Consider the following 22,037-nt stretch of genomic DNA (forward strand, 5'->3'; position numbering starts at 1 on the left):
ATGGTCCTTCCTTAGTTTGAAGAGCTGGATTAAGATCAGTTAGTCAGGGAATTGCCCAGTCATTCATACTCTGTTTCCCCTGTAATGTTCTGTAACATACATAAATGTATTTTATTATGAATGGGTGACATGACATGTGCCACACATCAGGTCCATCTTCCACATGGAGATTTGGCCAATGTACCTTTTGTAATTTTGGCATAAAAATCTCAAACACTCTTCTGCATTAACACAAAGTGACAATGAAATAACGACATCTGGTTCACGGAAGCTATTATTTCAGCATGGATTGTCACCTAGGTTGATTCCAAATTGGTAGGGATTTACAGTTATTTGCCTTATGTTAGATAGGGTTGTTGAGTAGCTTTGCACCAGTGTAAAGAGCACTTACCGCTAGACATGAAGAAAAATGCCTATTTGAAAATAATTTACCTTATTTTGAAATTATGAAAATTACAGTTCTACTGAAACTGATTATCAGCAAGAAATGCTATTACAAAGCATATTATGTACTGGGAAGTGAGTGTGAGAGAAAAAGAGAGATACAGAGAGAGAGAGAGAGAGAGAGAGAGAGAGAGAGAGAGAATTCCAAAATGCCTAAAGAGATTTCTGAAAGATGAGAGGGATATCTACTTCAAACAATATTCTTGCTGCTCATATCTGCTACAATGGTGCTATCAACACACACAACATTACACCATCGCATACAACATTGGTTGCTGTATTTTATAGAAGAAGACTGAAGGCACTTACAGCATCCAGCACATGAACACTGAGTGCATCAGATCAATACATTCCAATAACAGACCAGGTACATAATGATTGGAAAAAGGGGCGGGGGATGTCATGGATGCAACAGGCATTATCCCCCACATTATAGAAGTGCTCTTTCCAAAAATTTCAGCTTTTGCTCCTGCTGTCTGCTCTGTCCTGATGAGTATAAGTTTTGCCATTTTTATTCTTTTTTCTCATTTCCAATAACTCTACTTGATTACAATTTTATGTGGTATTTACACAGTACTTCAGCTTTGTCACTACACAGTAAAGTTCTCGTTTGTGACAGCACATTGCAGCATTGACATATTGTTTCCTAGTAACTGCTTCAAAAATGTTGCCTTAATATAAATGGTGCTTTTCCATGTAAGTATTAAAAACTGAAGACTGAATACTTTGCACACTTGCAATGAGATACTGTTACAAGATAAAGCTGCGATCAACCCAAAGATTGGTTTGAATAGCACAGTCCTATAGTGGGCATGGTCATATTGGAATTTGAGCACCGTTGTCTTCTTTCGACATTTGAACTGATTTGCTTAGTCAGTTGTAGAGGGCCTACAGTTTAATGTGAACTCTGAATCACAGTTATACTCACCATTTTCAATATTAAGAAACAATGCCAGCAGTGAAAAAGAGATTTAAAAAATCCTAGGACTGATCAGGAATCACACCCATGACCCCACAGTTCGGCACTTGACCACTGAATCACCAAGGTACATACCCTTCCAAAATAATATGTATATGGAACTGGTAGGAGCTAAACAGGAGAAAACATATCTGAAAAACCACACCAAGTAATCGATCATGTTTGTTTTCCTTCATTTTTCAAAACAATTATTTATTCATTAACTTTGTTACAAAGACTAGAAATTAAATAAATAAATTCCTCATAAAAGTTCTAAAAAATTTCATACATAGCATTCTGCAGGTGTGTGTCTGATTTAAATTCTTTGGGCTCAAATTTACTTTATATATATGAAAAAACCATCTTCTACTTATCTATTATGTAAAAGTCAAATAATTGTTCAAAAAATGTGTTGCCATGAAGTACACTTAAACATCTAGGACCTATTCAAATGCAGTTATTTTATGGAAATTTTCCACAGCCATGTGGGACAGACATTCTTCAGCACCATTTTGGTATCAAGCAGGAAAATAATGAGCATCACAAAGGTATCTACCCAATGAAACAATTCCTCGAAATCAGCAATTAAAACATAACATTTAGATATTCATTCTTATAAGTTCACAATGTTTGCATATTCATTCACAGTTTCAAATACAATAAAGGACAAAATTTAGGTTTTTATAAATAGCTTGCATATCAAGGACAAAAGAATTAATTATTAAAAACAGATTGATTGCTATCTAGTGCTGAAAATGTTACTAAGACCTTCATTTGTACCTCAAAGATATTGGATCACAGACAATAATATGACTACCTGGCAGCGACATAGATTTAAGTATCTATAAAATACTTTTTACCAATATATGTGATTTGGAATCACAAATATCAGACTGAAGGCACACAAAAAATATTTAGATCTATAGTTTCAAATAGTCTTTCTATAATTACACACTAAACTGTGCAATTAAGGATACTGCAATAGTCTTCTTCTGAATTGAAATAGAATAATGCATACTATTTTTAGATTGTAATGGAAGACATGGACAGAATCAAATATTTTAAAATGTGCCAAAGCCCATCCTAATGAGCTGCCCCTGTCACAGCTGATGTATAACTAGCTACTTTCATTGTGAAAAATGTAAATACCAGCAATTAATTATGCATATTTGGCACAACTTGCAGAAATGATGTTTGTTTAAAAAGAGTATACATTACACCTTAAAATACTGGGGAAATTCATTGGAGATGTCTCTCACAAGTTGTTGGTCATCACAGCTCAGATCTGACTCTTCACAAAAGATGCGAGTAAAGCATTTACGAATGTCATCCAGTCGGTGGTGGTGTTGTTCATACGCTGTATTCCGCATCACAAGTCTACATAGTTGCAAATATTGGTGGCGACGCTGAAGAAGAGAAATACAAACAACATTACTGTCACTCCTCTATACAAAATTAAACATCTTGAATTATATAAACAAAATGCGCCTACTCTGTTGAACTCTATTGCCATTTCATATTTTATGAATTGTTCCAGTAACTGTTTCCACTTTTACATACAAGTAGCCCTTTCCAAATGTTGAGACCACGTAAGTAATGGTTTTTTAAACGAGGTTAGAGCCATTTTTAACTGATGATGACATCCTTCTGTATAGGCACTAACTATCATTTATCCGCAGCTAAGTGGATGCTTGTCATAATTTTTTTTATATATTTTAAATCTTACACATTTTAAAATCTGAATCTATACATTATAGTATGATCATATAATATTTCAACAAAATCTTTACTGTCCCTATTACAACACAAGGAAATATTTTATTACATAATGTGGGCTTTCTGCATCAGCCATGGATTAATCAGCACAAGGTTTGCAATATCTCATGTTATGACCATTATCCCAGAAAAAAATTATTTACATCAAGGAATGGATCATTACAGTATGACACAATGCTCAAGGAGATTGTACTGATCCAGTAGTGAACAATCCCTGTGCTGTATGCTCTGTTTTCAGATTACTCTCTATGTAAATGTAAATGGTAACAATGATGAGAATTCTTACATCTATAATGTACAGTGGTTGGGCATAGTTCATCTATCACTAAAAGAAAGTAGTCGATATGATAACTGACCTTTTCACCAGGTGAAAGATCTGCCAACTGCCGTACAATTATATCAATCAGAACTTTAACATCATTTGTGTAAAAAAGTGCTGCTGTCACTTCCAAACTGAAAAGATCTTTAAACAACTTAAGTACTGAGTGTGGAGGAGCTGGCTGATGTTCAAATACGCGTACAGGGTCCTCTGCAAAAAGTACACCAAACAAAATTATACTGGTCTAACAATTACATAAACATAAGAAATGAAAAGACAAAAATTAAAATACATATAGGAAAACATACAGAAGTTTATGGACAATCACACACTTTCCCAGCCCAAGTATTTCTTCTTTCGAAGCTTGAGAAAAAACTGAGAAGAAAATAAATGAAATGGAACTGAAATTAATAAAGCACAGTCAGGGAGATGTTCAAAACTGCACATGTAAGCAATCTATTAGATTGAGATATGAAAGATTAGGGATTAAAGGCCCACACAACATGTGTCATTAGTGATGGAGCTCAAGTCCAGATTTGGAAGGAAATCAGCTACATCTTTATCAAAGGAATTATCCAGGAATTGGGCTTAAGTGATTTAGGAAGATTGCAGTACACCGAAATCTGTATGATCAGACAGTGTGGTACTCCCAAATCCAAGTACAGTAGAGACACTTGCACCACTGCATCACTTTGCTGGAACACGCACAGTGAGCTAAAAGAACTATCTAGAACAAAAAGTGGTAAAGAAATATGAGATATATCACCAGTGATGGTAAAGAAATATCCTGATAAATAAAACATGTAAACCCTACACTGGGTGAAAAATGGCTCTTTTGAAATTAGTGAGTGTTACAGTGGAACAGGATGACATCTGAAGAAAGGGTTTAGAAACAGAAGAGAATAAATTAAGTTGCATACAGTAGAATGTTTAAGTGACAGGTTTTCTAGGAAGTTAGTAAGTGTTGCTGCATGGAAACAGAGGAGCTGGGATGGATCTTAACTTACTTGAGTACAGTATAGGTGAGTACACAGATTTGTTTTACTGCAGTATAACACACAGAACCTGATCACATAGATAGTTTGGTCTATTTTATTTCCTTTTTTGAAGTTCTAATTTTTAAGTCTGAAATGGGTCAACAACTAATTCACACCTAACTAGGTCTTTATTATTATTATAATTATATTATTGATGTATTGTTGTTAGTGAGAACTTTTGACACAGAATCTTACATGAGCATTATTAGTTTTTCCATCTTGTATGTCATTATTGGTACATAGCTCTGAATAATAAGTTCTTTACATTTGTCATATTTTCATTTTCTATTATTACAATATTGATGAGGTTCTTACAGAGAGATGTTTGATTGAAGACAAGAGTTACTATTCAGTTTTCATATTGCTGATACCACCGTGATAATTAAAATTGTAACCTCAGAATTGTTTAAGATTTACAGAGTTAATGTTCTTAATATTTCTTTCATGCACTCAGTGCCAGGTAACATAAAATAAATTAATTTCAACAAAATGACATAAGTCAGATAAATACCTTCCCTATTAAGTAGAAAGAGAATCTTCTCTGTAAAAGTCTTTGCAACAGGAAGCTCTGAAAGTGCCTTTAGCAGAATGTTTTCATTTGAGCTGGAGAACTGGAGATTGTAAGACAACAGAACATTCACCATCAAGTCAGGTAGTTTTTCCTCAACATCTGTTTCTGGAGGGTTCTCCACAATATTTGACAGAAACAGCACAAATTCCTGACCCAAGTGTTCTGTGAACAAATAAAAATATTTTAGTAATGGTAGTTCACAAGGTTGTGTTCAAAAACTGAAAATGACACACACTTTAATTCTGTATTATAACAACAGAGACAGACAATTCACAAACAATTAGGACACACAACCACAACTATTCCACGTACCCTGCTGGTATCCTCCCTGCAAAATTTTTGTACACTATTCACAGTATTGCAAAAAGAATCCTACATTGCAAGTAAATTCTTGCAAATCATTCCCTTCAAGTGGGGGTAAACAGCTGTGTATTTTTTGAAAGACAGTGTAGAGTTCCCATCTTGGTTGTAGCTTACACTTTACAGTGTCTTTCAACAAATTGTTGTGAGCTTATGTGAATTATTTTTGTGTAATTTTATCTATGTGACAATGTAATTCATAATTAATGCTTTATTGAATTACTTTTATGTCATGAACACTGTATCCACTACAGCACATGTATCACTAAACGATTGTAGAAAAATGATGGCCCTTGAAGGGCTCTCCAAAAACCAATAATGTAGACAATGGTCCCCCACTTCCCAACAACTTGCCACACAGATTACTTCAGCAAACTAAGAACCTCATTTGTTCAGCTTGCCACAATTTAGTAGTAAGGCTGAACAGATGGAGTGGATCTTCAAGAAGCCAGCATATAATGCTGTGAGTGAGGTAAATTCCAAAGCAGCACTAACACTTAGCAGACTACACCTAACACCAGTCTATCAGATATTCTCTTTGGTTGCCAGCCAAGGATACTGTACTATTTACTACATCCAATGCCTTAAACTTCTTTTCCCCACCTCAGCCACTATTGTCCTGGTGTCACAGTTTATGCTCAGTTTATTAGACATGGTCATGTTAAGCATCTTCCAGAGTGATTGTCTTCCAAGGCTGCCACCCATCAGTAGTGGAAATACTCGATATGTGCATGGGTCAACAACAAAATCAACTATGACTGCAACCAGCAAGCAAATTTCAATGTCATTTGCATTAAATGACACTTGCAGCCTACTCCAGCCACTTGTCCAGCCCGAATGGCACCCTCAAGCCAGCATTACATGGTCCACCTAAGATGTGCACCTGTGGAGTAGTGCCCCAACCATACTTGTTTGGAACTGCAGACTGGTTTATGTCAACTTACTACACAATACACACAGGATATTCATAACATGAATCTGCACACATGCACTATATGGCAATAATGCACAGAACTGTGTGGGGGTTGTCTGATTTCTTATAAACAATACTAGGAAAAGGGTAGATTACTACTCAACCTGTAGTAACCTACTGTCCCCATACCTCCCCCCCCCCCCCCCCCCCAACCATTTATGCCCTTTCTGTGCTATTACTCCAACCCTTTTCACATCCTTTTGCCCTCATTGTGTGCCACCCTCTGCCACTTTACCTGTCCATCCTTTCCGCTCCTCTTCTTTTCCATCCCTGTTTTTTCCCCCCATTCCCCAACTCCCAATGTTGCATATGTCAATCTCCTCAGGCCACCGTCTAGTCCCTTCACACCCCACCAAACAGTGCTCCACCTTCCGTCACCTGTACCCTGCAATCCCTCTCCCTCCCCTGCCATACTCCAGCCTAAGGTGTGCTTTGTGTGTGTGTGTGTGTGTGTGTGTGTGTGTGTGTGTGTGTGTGTGTGGTGTTTACTGAAGAAGGCTTTTGGCGAAAATGCTGTAATGTATAACTGTCTTTTCATTGTTCCTGTCTATAACTCAACAGGTCATCTTCATGGCGAGTAGCACTATGCTTTTCCTAATATGGTTGATATCCAACCTGGAGCTTCCATTGTTTCATTTCTTATAAAGTTGTTCACTCCAAATTAAAATTTTTTGAGAGCTTAAGATTCCTATTTGCTAAGTGACTGTTGTTCTCGTATGTAACTATCACTGAGTTATGTTATTACTGTTCTGAATTAATTTCCATTTACACACCATTCTCCACATGGAGGACACAGTTGTTTTTGGAGCTATTGCTTGGGCAGTGTCTGTAACCCTTAGGATTAGGGCTCAATGATGCCAAAAAGCTAGCAATTGTTGGGTTTGATCTGGCTGCGAAGAAGGGGAGAAGGCAGGAGCATATATTTCCTATTAATGAAGGAACTAAGGCCTGAAGATCTGAAGGAACTTCACGACAGTGGATGTGGTTTGTTTTGATAAGCTGTTGTCTATGATAGTGGATGGAATTTGTCTAAGTGACACAGTAATGAGGGAAACAATTTCCCCTTCTCGAAAATAAGAATTTAACCATATGTTTACACATTTTGTGTTTGAACTATCCCCGTACCACAGATAAAATAGTGTCCCGTTGTATTGCAGGCTGGTAACCACATTACATTTCCTGGCAAATGGTGTATGTTTCCAGTGTCTTAACGTTTAGCCACAGACTATTACAGCCAACCATTTTCCAAAGTTATTATGGATGTCAGACTAAAACTTCAACACTTTAGCAGACCAATACTTAACGATGAACTAGTGTTATATTTTCAAATGTGGACTATACAGGGTGTCCCATTTATCTTGACCACCCTAACTGACTGTTCAGATGCAAGTTACAAAATGTTTCAAGCAAATGTTCTTTAGCTGTCAGTGGGACATCAGTCAGCATGATTGCCTTTGTTGTAGGTTTGTTTTTTACAAAGATATGAACAGTGGTATGATTTTTTTAAATGGCACCCTGTATTTTTTATTTGGCAATTCATTTCCTCTCCTAATGACCAATTCAAAACTGTATCACAGTGTACCATTCACTGAAACACAACGTCATTAATTACATAACACAACATTGACATTGGCACTTGCAGCACTTTGTGCAGGTACTTGGAGTAATGGAACACATCCACATGCTGACCTTGACAGAGGACAAATGTAAACATAAGTAGAATGCACACCCGTCATTCCATCAACCATCATCAGATGAAGAGTTGAGTGAGTTGAATGTACACCAATGAAGAGAAGGTAGAAATGCTACTCATCTATGGGGAATGTAAGTTAGCAGAACAGTAACTGCAATACTGTTTTCTTATGTACAGGTACATTTAGTACAGTAGTTTAGTCTTTTTAAATATTGTTGTGTAGAGTAGGCATTCAATAAAGGCTGTCCTTCCTACAAACTGCATTGACATAATGCTTCTTTTATTGTTGTTGTTGTTGTTGTTGTTGTTGTTGTTGTTGTTGTTGAAGGTAGGCGAAATGCTACGCAGGCAGCGGAACTGTACAGAGAGCGATATCCTGACAAGAATCCACCTTCCCGATGGATGTTTTCTTGTCTTGTGACGATTCAGGTAATGGGAAGTTTTAAGCCATGACAATGCAATCTTCGTAGCACTCGCACAGACAAAACTGCCGAAGTTACTGTTCTCACTTCGTTGCTATGAATCCACATGTGAGCACATGATAGCTTGAACACGAGATTGGCATTCCTAAAACCAGTGTACATTGCATTCTTACACTTCACCAGTTCCATCCTTATCATGTAGACCTACATCAAGAATGTTCTATTTACCAATGAATGTTCCTTCTCAAACAAAGGACAGGTAAATACAAGGAATATGCATTATTGGTTCAACGACAACCCACGATGGCTTAGACAGATGGAACATCAGCATCAATGGAGAGTTAACGTCTGATGTGAGATGCTTGGTACTACAATTATTGGCCCTTATTTCTTAATGGTAATCTAAACAGCACAGTGTATACCAACTTCCTCAGACCAATTCTTCCTCCTCTTCTGGATGAAGTGCTGCTAAGAACCAGAATGCTTATGTTGTATAAACACGATGCATGTCCAGCACATAATGCCTTGTATGCACGTCATGTTCTGAACTGAAGATATCCTGCCAGACGGATTGGTCAAGGAGGAACAGTTACTTGGCCTGCCAGGTCTCCTGATTTAAATCCTCTGGACATTTTTCTTTGGGGATGCATTAACGATGTTGTCTATCGCGATATTCCAACAACTCCAAAGGACATGAAGGAACGTATCGTGCTTGCTTGTAATTCTCTTCAGCAGGCAACAATGGAAGCAGTAAATAATTCTTTCATTCAATGAGTGCACCAGTGTATTAGTGTCCAGGGTCACCACTTCGAGCACCTTTGAATGTTCTACTCCTAGGCAATAGTAAAGGAGAGTCAGTCACTTTTCTGTTATGTTTTTACTTGGTTTTCATTTGTTTTCTGACAACTCCAGCACATGGACTAGTTTATGATCCCGGGCTCAACATCAATGTTGTGTTATGTAATTAATAACGTTGTGTTTCAGTGAATGGTACACTGTGATACATTTTTGAATGGTACACTGTGATACATTTTTGACTAGGTATTTATGACAGGAAGTGAATTACCAAGTAAAAAATACAGGGTTCCATTTAAAAAAGTCATATCACTGTTTATATCTTTGTAAAAAAACAGAACTACAATGGAGGCAATCATGCTGATCGATGTCCCTCTCTGATGACTAAAGAACATTTGCTTGAAACATTTTGTAGTTTGCATCTGACAAACAGTTACTTAGGGTGGTCAAGCCAAATGGGACACCCTGTATACTTGTACCAGCTTGTGCAATGAGCTTGTATCAAAGAAAGTCTACCAGCAAAACAAATGCTTTTGTTTAACTACTGCATTTATGAAAATGTATTCACTGCACAAAATCTCCACGATGACAATCTGAAGTTAGCAGCTTACCACAACTATAAACAACAACAGTAAGCCATGAATAACATCAAGCAGAAAGCACACACTGAGTACCCCTTTCTGGGCACAGACACGCAATTCCTGTCTACTGCACATGCGCGTTTTCATGGCAGTCGAACTACTATTTATGTGTGCAGATGATGCATCTGCGAATTCTCTTAGCTCCACCAGTTCTACCAACAGATGACAGCTGTACTATATCCATTTCATCCGTGGCATATCATCATGTAATATCCCCTTCAGTGGGAGCGATATTACCTGCAGCTATTAAAGACTGTCATGTATCATCAGGTGGGTCTGCCTGGTTTGAAGTTTGAACCTGGCTTTGCAGAGCAGTGGGCACTGCCAACATACCTCAGCTGCTGCCTCCACTGACCCCAAGACTTGGAAAGTTGCTGTTTCCCTATTCTTGATCTGCAATAAACTGGAAATTTTACTTGTGCACCATACTGCAATGAAAATAATTTACTATGCATTTATCTAGTTTGGATGAGAAACTGGAGTAGGAACTACTCGTATTTAAACCTCTGCTCTAAACTTTGTGAAGCTGGTGTAATGCTTCCACCAAATAAGATGGACTACACTTCAAACATGTTTCATAATAATCTGTGGTTAATATCATAGTGCATACAATGACTGGTGTAACTTTTACGACACAGAATGGGTGGTCAATCACTTACTTTCAGGGAGTAAAATTGTAAATACAGTCAATAGACCCCCATTACTTTCTGCATCTTTTTTTTCTAAAAAATTTCTGCTTATGCAGAAATTCACAACGCTTCTTCCAATCTTCTCTTTTATCCCAGAGACTATGGTTCAGCATTTCCTCTCACTGTTGCCCACGTCAATCCACATCATTCATCATGGCCCCCCCCCCCCCCCCATCCTTGTTTGTGGCTTTTCAGATTCCATCCATTTTAGAGCTTTTTCGGGGTAGTACTTCTTTTCCCATTCTTTTAATGTGTGCAAACCATTTCAGCCTATTTCTCTCCATAGGTTTCGCTTTTGGAACTATTAGGTGATTCCTCAGGGAGGAAAGCTGGATACATTGTAGAAAGTCAGAAAAGAAGGGTAGGTTGCTCAGACTCCAGGATGACGGATACCTGCTTGTGAGGAACATGTGGTTCCAAATACAAATACTGTAGGTTATGTGAGCCACTTACACACACAAGCTCAAATACAAGGGTCTAAAGCCAAACATTTAATGTTTTCCTTAATAATGTAAGAGAGGTACTTGCTTCACCCTCAGATAAATAGGGTCCTCTCATTCTGAACATTCTGAAGCCCGAGAAATCTGTCCCTCCTTTTAGCCATACAGTAGGTGCAACCACAATGGAGGGGTATCTGTTGAGAGGCCAGACAAACGTGTGGTTCCTGAAGAGGGGCAGCAGCCTTTTCAGTAGTTGCAGGGGCAACAGTCTGGATGATTGACTGATCTGGCCTTGTAACACTAATCAAAACGGCCTTGTTGTGCTGGTACTGCAAACAGCTGAAAGCAAGGGGAAACTACGGCCGTAATTTTTCCAGAGGGCATGCAGCTTTACTGTATGGTTAAATGATGATGGCATCATCTTGGGGAAAATATTCCGGAGGTAAAATAGTCCCCCATTCGGATCTCCGGGCGGGGACTACTCAGGAGGACGTCGTTATCAGGAGAAAGAAAACTAGCGTTCTACGGATCGGAGCGTGGAATGTCAGATCCCTTAATCGGGCAGGTAGGTTAGAAAATTTAAAAAGGGAAATGGATAGGTTAGAGTTAGATATAGTGGGAATTAGTGAAGTTCGGTGGCAGGAGAAACAAGACTTTTGGTCAGGCGAATACATGGTGTTGTGACAGTGCCACGAGATTTAAAAGTGCCGCTATGTCAGTACGCAAACACGGCGATAGAGGCCCTCCGCAGCTCGGCTGAGCGCGGGAGTGCCACCTAGCTATGAACGGCGCCGGCCGCATGTCACGGCACGGCAGTTGAGTGACAGATACGGAGTTGATAGCATGAAACCCACTATTGTTTCTATGTTTGTATATCCACGCAATTTATTAGTGAATTAAAGGTTATAACACATGGTTATAAATACAAAATGAAATAGGGCTAATGCAGGAGTAGGTTTAATAATGAATAAAAAAAAATAGGAGTGCCGGTAAGCTGCTACAAACAGCATAGTAAACGCATTATTGTGGCCAAGATAGACACGAAGCCCACGCCTACAACGGTAGTACACGTTTATATGCCAACTGGCTCTGCAGATGACGAAGAAATTGAAGAAATGTATGATGAAATAAAAGAAATTATTCAGGTAGTGAAGGGAGACGAAAATTTAATAGTCATGGGTGACTGGAATTCGTCAGTAGGAAAAGGGAGAGAAGGAAACGTACTAGGTGAATATGGATTGGGGGGAAGAAATGAAAGAGGAACCCGCCTGGTAGAATTTTGCACAGAGCACAACTTTATCATAGCTAACACTTGGTTCAAAAATAATAAAAGAAGGTTGTATACATGGAAGAAGCCTGGGGATACTGACAGGTTTCAGATAGATTATATAATGGTAAGACAGAGATTTAGGAACCAGGTTTTAAATTGTAAGACATTTCCAGGAGCAGATGTGGACTCTGACCACAATCTATTGATTATGAACTGTAGATTAAAAAAGAAGAAACTGCAAAAAGGTGGGAATTAAAGGAGATGGGACCTGGGTAAACTGACTAAACCAGAGGTTCTACAGAGTTTAAAGGAGAGCATAAGGGAACAACTGACAGGAATGGGGGAAAGAAATACAGTAGAAGAAGAATGGGTAGCTTTGAGGGATGAAGTAGTGAACGCAGCAGAGGATAAAGTAGGTAAAAAGACAAGGGCTAGTAGAAATCCTTTGGTAACAGAAGATATATTGAATTTAATTGATGAAAGGAGAAAATATAAAAATGCAGTAAATGAAGCAGGCAAAAAGGAATACAAACGTCTCAAAAATGAGATTGACAGGAAGTGCAAAATGGCTAAGCAGGGATGGCTAGAGGACAAATGTAAGGATGTAGAGGCTTATCTCACTAGGGGTAAGATAGATACTGCCTACAGCAAAATTAGGGAGACCTTTGGAGAAAAGAGAACCACTTGTATGAATATCAAGAGCTCAGATGGAAACCCAGTTCTAAGCAAAGAAGGGAATGCAGAAAGGTGGAGGGAGTATATAGAGGGTCTATACAAGGGCTATGTACTTGAGGACAATATTATGGAAATGGAAGAGGATGTAGATGAAGATGAAATGGGAGATACGATACTGCGTGAAGAGTTTGACAGAGCACTGAAAGTCAAAACATGGCCCCCGGAGTAGACAACATTCCATTAGAACTACTGACAGCCTTGGGGGAGCCAGTCCTGACAAAACTCTACCATCTGGTGAGCAAGATATATGAGACAGGCGAAATACCCCTCAGACTTCAAGAAGAATATAATAACTCCAATCCCAAAGAAAGCAGGTGCTGACAGATTTGAAAATTACCGAACTATCAGTTTAATAAGTCACGGATGCAAAATACTAACGCGTATTCTCTACAGACAAATGGAAAAACTGGTAGAAGCTGACCTCGGGGAAGATCAGTTTGGATTCCATAGAAATATTGGAACACGTGAGGCAATACTGACCCTACGACTAATCTTAGAAGCTAGATTAAGAAAAGGCAAACCCACATTTCTAGCATTTGTAGACTTGGAGAAAGCTTTTGACAATGTTGACTGGAATACTCTCTTTCAAATTCTGAAGGTGGCAGGGGTAAAATACAGGGAGCGAAAGGTTATTTACAATTTGTACAGAAACCAGATGGCACTTATAAGAGTCGAGGGACATGAAAGGGAAGCAGCAGTTGGGAAGGGAGTGAGACAGGGTTGTAGCCTGTCCCCGATGTTATTCAATCTGTATATTGAGCAAGCAGTGAAGGAAACAAAAGAAAAATTCGGAGTAGGTATTAAAATCCATGGAGAAGAAATAAAAACTTTGAGGTTCGCCGATGACAATGTAATTCTGTCAGAGACAGCAAAGGACTTGGAAGAGCAGTTGAATGGAATGGATAGTGTCTTGAAAGGAGGATATAAGATGAACATCAACAAAAGCAAAATGAGGATAATGGAATGTAGTCGAATTAAGTCGGGTGATGCTGAGGGAATTAGAATAGGAAATGAGACACTTAAAGTAGTAAAGGAGTTTTGCTATTTGGGGAGCAAAATAACTGATAATGGTCGAAGTAGAGAGGATATAAAATGTAGACTGGCAATGGCAAGGAAAGCGTTTCTGAAGAAGAGAAATTTGTTAACATCGAGTATAGATTTAAGCGTCAGGAAGTAATTTCTGGAAGTATTTGTATGGAGTGTAGCCATGTATGGAAGTGAAACATGGATGATAAATAGTTTGTACAAGAAGAGAATAGAAGCTTTCGAAATGTGGTGCTAGAGAAGAATGTTGAAGATTAGATGGGTAGATCACATAATTAATGAGGAAGTATTGAATAGGATTGGGGAGAAGAGAAGTTTGTGGCACAACTTGACTAGAAGAAGGGATTGGTTGGTAGGACATGTTCTGAGGCATCAAGGGATCACCAATTTAGTATTGGAGGGCCGCGTGGAGGGTAAAAATCGTAGAGGGAGACCAAGAGATGAATACACTAAGCAGATTCAGAAGGATGTAGTTTGCAGTAGGTACTGGGAGATGAAGAAGCTTGCACGGGATAGAGTAGCATGGAGAGCTGCATCAAACCAGTCTCAGGACTGAATACCACAACAACAACAACAGGTAAGTGCTGACAAGCCACTTTGTCTCCTTGTAATTACATAGTTTTCAGAGCTGAATTTCCCATTAGATATATTGAAGCACCTTTCACTTTTGACATGTTTATAAAAGTAGTGCACAGATAATAACACAATATTTGGAAATACAGTTTTGTCACATTCCCTGGCGTGATCTGATGTAGAATTTTATGCTAGATCATACACATACTGTCAAAAATTGTACTAAATCAATGTCTCTGTGATAATTTGAATTATCCTCATAGTGCAAACAGGTCGGCACGCATTGGGGTATGTTCACATTAGGGTTCGCAGCTCCTGCCTTCATGGAAAAACAATCTGCATCTACACACCAGTGCTGCTGTGGGGGGCAGATATAGCATTATCCATTTCATTTTGAAGTTAAATTGCAGTAAAAGTATGATTTTTTATGATAATTCCCCAATGCTGTTTTCTTCATCTTATGTTATGCCAATGGCAAATAAAGAAGGAATATAGAGACAGAATGGTGTTATTAAAAAAATGCTGGGTTTCATAATCGTATAATCTATATTTTTAGTAAAACATAATTTCCAATTAGATGACTGGTCCTACTTCTTCACCTTTTCATTTGTCATTACTCTTGTTTTCCTTTTCTGACATAAAAAAGGAAAATGTCATATGGCACTCCCCATTTACACTTTTTTTTGTTGTAATAGTTATGTTTCAAGTAAAAGTGGCAGATCACAGTTCACTGAAATATATTATAAAATACAACATTACATGTGCCCTGGCAGGTCATCAGTGTTATGCTTTGGTGTCTAACAGTTTTAAATTACATTGCTAAATTTGTCACTTGAGTCATATTATATGTTTGCTTATAGAACATATTTAAGGAACTTTTTTCCCATTATAATTTGAAAGTAATTATAGAATGGTTGTTCTGTTTCATGTAGAATGATTGGGGATTGGAGCAATACAGCTCTGTTTACATCACTGAGAGTGGCTAATCACCAGACAGCTAGAGCATCACATTTAGCTGACGGCCAGTGACTGCAAGATGAATTGTTTAAAACCATTGTAACTGTAAAACAAAGAAGAAGAATATTGAAAATTTCTTTTACTAAAGATGTTTTTCTAGTTAGCTGCAATTTGTATTTCATCACAAAATCTTATTTGGCATATGACTTTATGTGTATCATGACAGAACATGTAATAGTGCTCAATTCTTCAAAAACTAAAAAAACAATAATTATTTCTGAAATGTGACAAAATTACATTGGATGAAGAATTTATTTTCAGGTTAACCACTCTGCTTTGAGTAGGGTAAAATGCATAAGGTAAAATAATATTTTTATAAAGTTACCAAATCAAAGAGGTTCGTTGGAGCATGTTGCCATGTAAATTTTCACATTCATGGGATACTTGCTAAAAAGTTTTCTCCTACAAGAACCTGCATTAAAAGAAAAATACATGCTAAATATGATGTCCATGTTATGCATAAACATGGTCACATAGCAGCACAGTGTATCACAGTGGTTTATGAAGCTATATGTATTTGAAATAATTTGTCCCTCTTCTGTGCTTATTTCATGAGTACAAAGATAAATGATATTGCTAAACATATTGGTTGCATTGTCATTAACAATTTTTTGGTCCCAAAACCTAAAGTTTTAAAATTATGTATAATTAACAAATTTGAACAAATCTGAATTTAACATTCGTTGTATGAAGAAATAATATATTTCTTTATGAATGGAAGCATTAACAGTTCATACTCAGCTTTCATGTACTTCTGAGAAATTAAGTTGACATTGTAGACCAAAACTTCTGGAACTAAAAACACTATACAGGATTTGCAATAAATACCTTATTTATTAGATCTTCTATAATCTCATACATACCAGTAAGTCTGCAACCCTTGCTTAAGCAAAGAGATACCTTATCGAGCAATCTCTTTGCACATCTGTGTGATGATAAATACCTTCTATACCAATAGACAATCTGTTACTATCACTGAATGATGCTTCATTCTGGACAGAACTTACCAAGATGTGTAACAGGCATGGCTTCACCCATGGAGAAAAGCATAGACAGGAGTACAGCACAGAGTGTCAGGCAGGGAACATTGTAAGAACTGCTCTTCATGTACCTAACATAGAATAATGATAATTCAGCAAATTACATGTCCTGTGAAACAAGGTATATAAAATTTCACATAAAAAGCTGTTAACAGTAAATGATTATTTGGATATATAGGCTTAAAAGTGAATTGATGTTTAGGATTTGTTACTGGAAATATTTCAGTAACAAAGAACAGTGTTTATCATACGGAGGTATGCAGTTATTGGTGCAAAATTACACAATTGTTACCAACAGAACAAGGGTATTTGTTCTAAACAATTTAAAATGGCACATGTTTACCTTATTTTCACATACGAAAAAATGATACACAAAATTACAGTCTGCAGTCAATGTATTAAGTGTTTACATCTTCTGTGTGGCAGAGGAGACAGCTTATAAATTCATATAGTAATTATATGTTTATCACCTAACATAGTTTATGTAGACAAAGAACAGTGCAACTGAATGACTGGTGGCACCTTTTTAGAAGCAGCGGGTTTTAAAAAAAATGCTATTTACAGTTTATACACAAACCTAGCTGAGGATGAGAGAGGTTTTAATTTGTTATATTAAAAGCAAAGCTGCAGTAAATGTTTAACAGCAGTGAAAAGATTACCAAGAAAGGGCCTGAAAAATTTTACTTAAAATTCACTTTTACCAGCACAAGCAATGTTACAGGCACAAATATTTTCAAAACTTGATAGTGATGGCATGAGATTAGTGTACCAGTTCCTTAGGTCTGCATTTTAGACTTTAAGCAGAAGTTGTGTTTATGGATTCACTCCTTTAACAAAAAAGATTTAGTTCATCAGATCATAAGTCTCTCACCTCTCCTAACTTTGAACTCTTCCATCATTTTCTGATGTGTCCATCAGTGACTACGCGCTTCTTATATCCATAAATATTTGTTCTCTTTTCCCCACGACACTTTCCTCCTGTAAAGTACCAGGATCTCCCTTATGCTTACTTAAATATATTTATACCTTACATATACCTATAAAACTGAAAGGAAATTTATTGAAACATGCCTTGTGAATTCTGTCAATCTTGCAAGTGTCTGTCATGTTATCATTTGTTACCATCTTAAATTAGGAGTCCAAGGAGAAATTTATGATTGTCTAAAAATTGATTAATAACAGTCTTCACCACAATAAAACATTTATTTATAACAGTTACCAGTTTCGGTCAGAACGTGACCGTCTCCAGATTGTTTATAGCATGACATTTGGCGATGGTGGTGAATAGTTGGTTGGTTGGTTGGTTTAAAAGACAGAGGGGGGGGGGCACCAAACTGTGAGGTCATTGGTCCCTTGCTCTCAGTAAAATAATTGCACAAGGGAAAGAAAAAAAGAAAAGAGACATACAGCACAATAACAGGACAAAGAAAGAACCAGAAGAACTACAGGACAACCAACACTACGATGAACAAAACAGAAAAAGAAGACCACAGAGAGAAGCAAGAAACAGGTAGAAGGGATAAAACAAGAGAGCAGATGACAGTGGCTGGCCGACCATGAGAATAAAAGGAAAAGCCAGCCACTCTGCGACACATTAAAACATCCAGCCTAAAAGCATTAGAGTGGAGAACACGAAGGGACAAAGAACATGCGTTAAAACTTACACAGAATGTATAAACCCACTGTCACGTATAAAACATAAAACTAAATTAGCTGATGAAGTGTTGTCACCTAAAATTAATGGCAATGAGTCCGGTAACTAAAGAGTCCATCTCAGGGCAACCAAAGAAGGACAGCTCACCGAGATACGGGCCACTGTCAGCTGGGCACCACACCGACACTGAGGCGAGTCATCATGGCGCAGGAGGTAGCTCTGTGTCACCCAAGCATGGCCAATGCAGAACCGACAGAGAACCACAGAGGCCCTGCGAGAGGCCCATATGGAGGTCTTCCACACATTCATAGTCTCCTTAATGGCATGCAGTTTGGAGTGCGTACTGAGGTTATGCCATTCTGTCTTCCAAAGCCGCAAAACCTTGCGGCATAGTACTGAATGCAGGTCAGTTGCAGAGGAACCAATCTCCATACAAGGTTTCCATGTAGCCTGTTTGACCGGCCTGTCAGCAAGTTTGTTGCCTCGGATGCCAACGTGACCGGGGCCAGACAAACACCACTGAATGACGGGACCGTTCCAGGGCATAGATGGACTACTGGATGGTTGCTACCAAAGGACGACGAGGGTAGTACTGGTCAATAGCTTGTAGGCTGCTCAAGGAGTAAGTACACAGAAGAAACTACTCCCCAGGGTACAAACAGATGTGCTCAAGAACACGGGATATAGCCACCAGCTCCGCAGTGAAGTCTCTGCAGCCATCAAGCAAGGAATGCTGTTTAATATGTCTTCCATGGACATACATGAAGCCAATGTGATCATCAGCCATCGAGCTGTCGGTAAGCAACTTCATGGCCTTGGTACATGTGAAGAATCTCAAGGAAGCGGCAGCAGAGAGCCGCGGGGTTAACTGAGTCCTTAGGGTCATGTGAAAGGACCAGACAAAGCCGCAGCCTAGGTGTACACCATGGAGATGTGCATGAATGGACTTCAAGAATAGGTAGTAAAGGCAAGGACTCCAGTTTGGAAAGAACTGTAAATGGAAGCCCTGACTTGGGCGGCTGCCGATGTGGGAGATGAACCACCATGGGTGGGAAAAGGAGACGGGAATTCAGCTGCACAGGAGAACTACAAATATGTGCAACGTAACTGCCCAGCAGTTGTGCACGCCTAACCTGCAATGGAGGGATTCTAGTCTCCACCAGGACGCTAGTCACCAGACTTGTCCTAAAAGCTCCTGTCACTAGTTGAACGCCACAGTGGTGCATTGAGTCGAGTAAATGAGATGCTGAGGGCGCCGCTGAACCATAAACCAGACTCCCATAGTCAAGGCGGGACTGAACAGGGGCTCTGTAGAGCTGCAGCAGCTTAGAGCAATCTGCACCCCATTTGGTGTTGCTCAGGAAGCGGAGGGCTTTGAGGTGCTGCCAGCAGTTCCAATAAAGCTTACGAAGGTGGGGAAGCCAAGTCAATCAAGCATCAAAAACCAGTCCTAAGAATCGATATGTATTCACTACAGTGAGTGGATAGTCATTAAGGTAAAGTTATGGTTCTGGATGAACGGACGAAAGACTTTGCATCCAAAAACTGGAAACCGTGGACTAGAGGATACGACTGTATCTTGTGGATGGCTTCCTGTAGGCACCGCTCAGCAACACCAGTCCTGGTGGAGCAGTACGAAATGCAGAAGTCGTCCGCATACAGAGAAGGTGAGATGTATGGCCCAACAGCTGCTGCTAGACCATTAATGGACACTAAAAATAGAGATACACTCAATACAGAGCCCTGTGGGACCTCATTCTCCTGAACATGGAGAGAGGGTGGGGGGTGGTGGTGGGGGGAACTATGGGAGGCACCAACTTATACACGGAAAGTATGAAGCGACAGAAAGTTTGGATAAAAATCAGGAGTGGGCCTCGGAGACCCCACTCGTATAATGTGGCAAGAGTATGATGTCACCAAGTCGTGTCATACGCTTTTTGTAATTCAAAAAAGATGACAACTAGGTGTTGGTGTCTGGAAAAGGCTGTTTGGATGGCAGACTCGAGGGACACAATATTACTAGTGGGAGAGTGATTGTGGCGGAAGCCGCCCTGACATGGAGCCAGTAGGCCAACTGACTCCAGGACCCAACCCAACCGCCAAAACACCATACATCCCAGCAGCTTATGAAGAATGTTGGTGAGGCTGATGGGCCAATATCTATCCACATCACGTGGGTTTTTACAGGATTTGAGCACAAGAATGATGGTGCTCTTCCACCATTGTGATGGGAAGACGCCATCACGCCAGATCTGGTTGAAGATGATGACGAAATGTCACTTGTAATCAGATGAGAGATGTTTAATCATCTGACTGTGGACACGATCTGTCCCAGGAGCTGTGTCATGGCAATGTGCTACAGCACTGAGGAGCTCCCACTCTATAAATGGGGAATTATAGGATTCACTGTGGCATGTACTGAATGAGAGGACTTTTCCTTCCAGCCGCCGTTTGAGAGTGCAAAACGCCGGAAGTAAGTTCTCTGATGCAGATGCTTGAGCATAGTGCTTAGCAAAGTGATCGGCAATTGCGTTTGTGTCAGTAGATAACACGCCATTTATATTAACAACGGGAACACCTGTTAGGGTCTGGTACCCAAAAACACATTTGATCATTGCCCAGACTTGGGAAGGTGACACATGGCACCCAGTGGTCGAGACGTATCTCTCCCAACACACCTGCTTCTGCTGTCTGACAAGTTGGCGAATGTGGGCACGGAGCTGTTTAAAGGCTATGAAGTGCTCCAGGGAAGGGTGCCACTTATGCCGCTGTAGAGCTCGCCGACACTCCTTAATTGCTTCAGCAACGTCCAGCGACCACCAAGGGACTGCCTTTTGCGAGGGGCACCCTAAAGAGCGAGGGATCGTGTTTTCTGCCGCAGAAACTATTGTTGGAGTCACCTGCTCAACCATAACATTGATGTTACCGTGTGGGGGAGATTCAATGGTGACAGCAGAGGTGAAAGTTTCCCAGTCCGCCTTGCTTAAAGCACATCTGGGCAGGCATCCATGCGCCTGATGGGTAAGTGGTCACTACCACACAGGTTGTCATGTGCTCGCCAGTGGACAGATGGGAGAAGTCCTGGGCTGCAAATTGATTGGGCTGCAAATTCATAAATCAATGACCAAGTAATTACCATGAGCCACACTGAAATGTGTGACGGCCCCAGTATTTAAGAGGCAGAAGTCAATCTCAGACACTAAAGTTTTGACATCTCTGCCTCGGCCAGAAATCACAGTGCCACCCGACAAGGGGTTATGGGCATTAATGTCTCCAAAAAGTAGGAACGGTTTCGGGAGTTGATCAATCAGTTCAGCTAATACATTCAGGGGTAATGCACCATCTGGAGGAAGATATAATTTGCAGACAGTTATTTCCTGCGTCGTCCTTATTCTGACAGCCACAGCTTCAAGAGAGGTTTGAAGGGGCACAGTTTCACTACAGACTGAATTTAGTACATAAATGCAAACTCCACCTGACACTCTATTATAGTCGCTGCGGTTCCCGTAATATCCCTTATAGCTGTGGAGGGCAGGGGTCCGCATTACTGGGAACCAGGTTTCCTGGAGGGTAATGCAGAAAGCAG

At 39.4% G+C, this 22,037-nt stretch overlaps 1 protein-coding gene across 2 annotated transcripts in view; it reads right to left on the minus strand.

The window, feature by feature from the left end:
- Positions 1-1,599: 1,599 nt before the first annotated feature.
- LOC126124776 (NCK-interacting protein with SH3 domain-like) overlaps positions 1,600-22,037 on the minus strand; it is a 109,923-nt gene continuing 89,485 nt past the window's right edge. For both annotated transcript variants that reach the window (XM_049915122.1, XM_049915121.1), the window contains exons 7-10: positions 16,765-16,868; positions 5,046-5,267; positions 3,535-3,707; positions 1,600-2,808 (exon numbers count right to left, since the gene is read on the minus strand). In XM_049915122.1, coding sequence (XP_049771079.1) covers positions 2,617-2,808; positions 3,535-3,707; positions 5,046-5,267; positions 16,765-16,868 — 691 coding nt within the window. In that variant the 3' untranslated portion in view covers positions 1,600-2,616. The remainder of the gene's footprint in view (positions 2,809-3,534; positions 3,708-5,045; positions 5,268-16,764; positions 16,869-22,037) is intronic.

The sequence above is a fragment of the Schistocerca cancellata genome, unplaced genomic scaffold (genome assembly GCF_023864275.1).
Source record: "Schistocerca cancellata isolate TAMUIC-IGC-003103 unplaced genomic scaffold, iqSchCanc2.1 HiC_scaffold_426, whole genome shotgun sequence".
Taxonomy (NCBI): domain Eukaryota; kingdom Metazoa; phylum Arthropoda; class Insecta; order Orthoptera; family Acrididae; genus Schistocerca; species Schistocerca cancellata.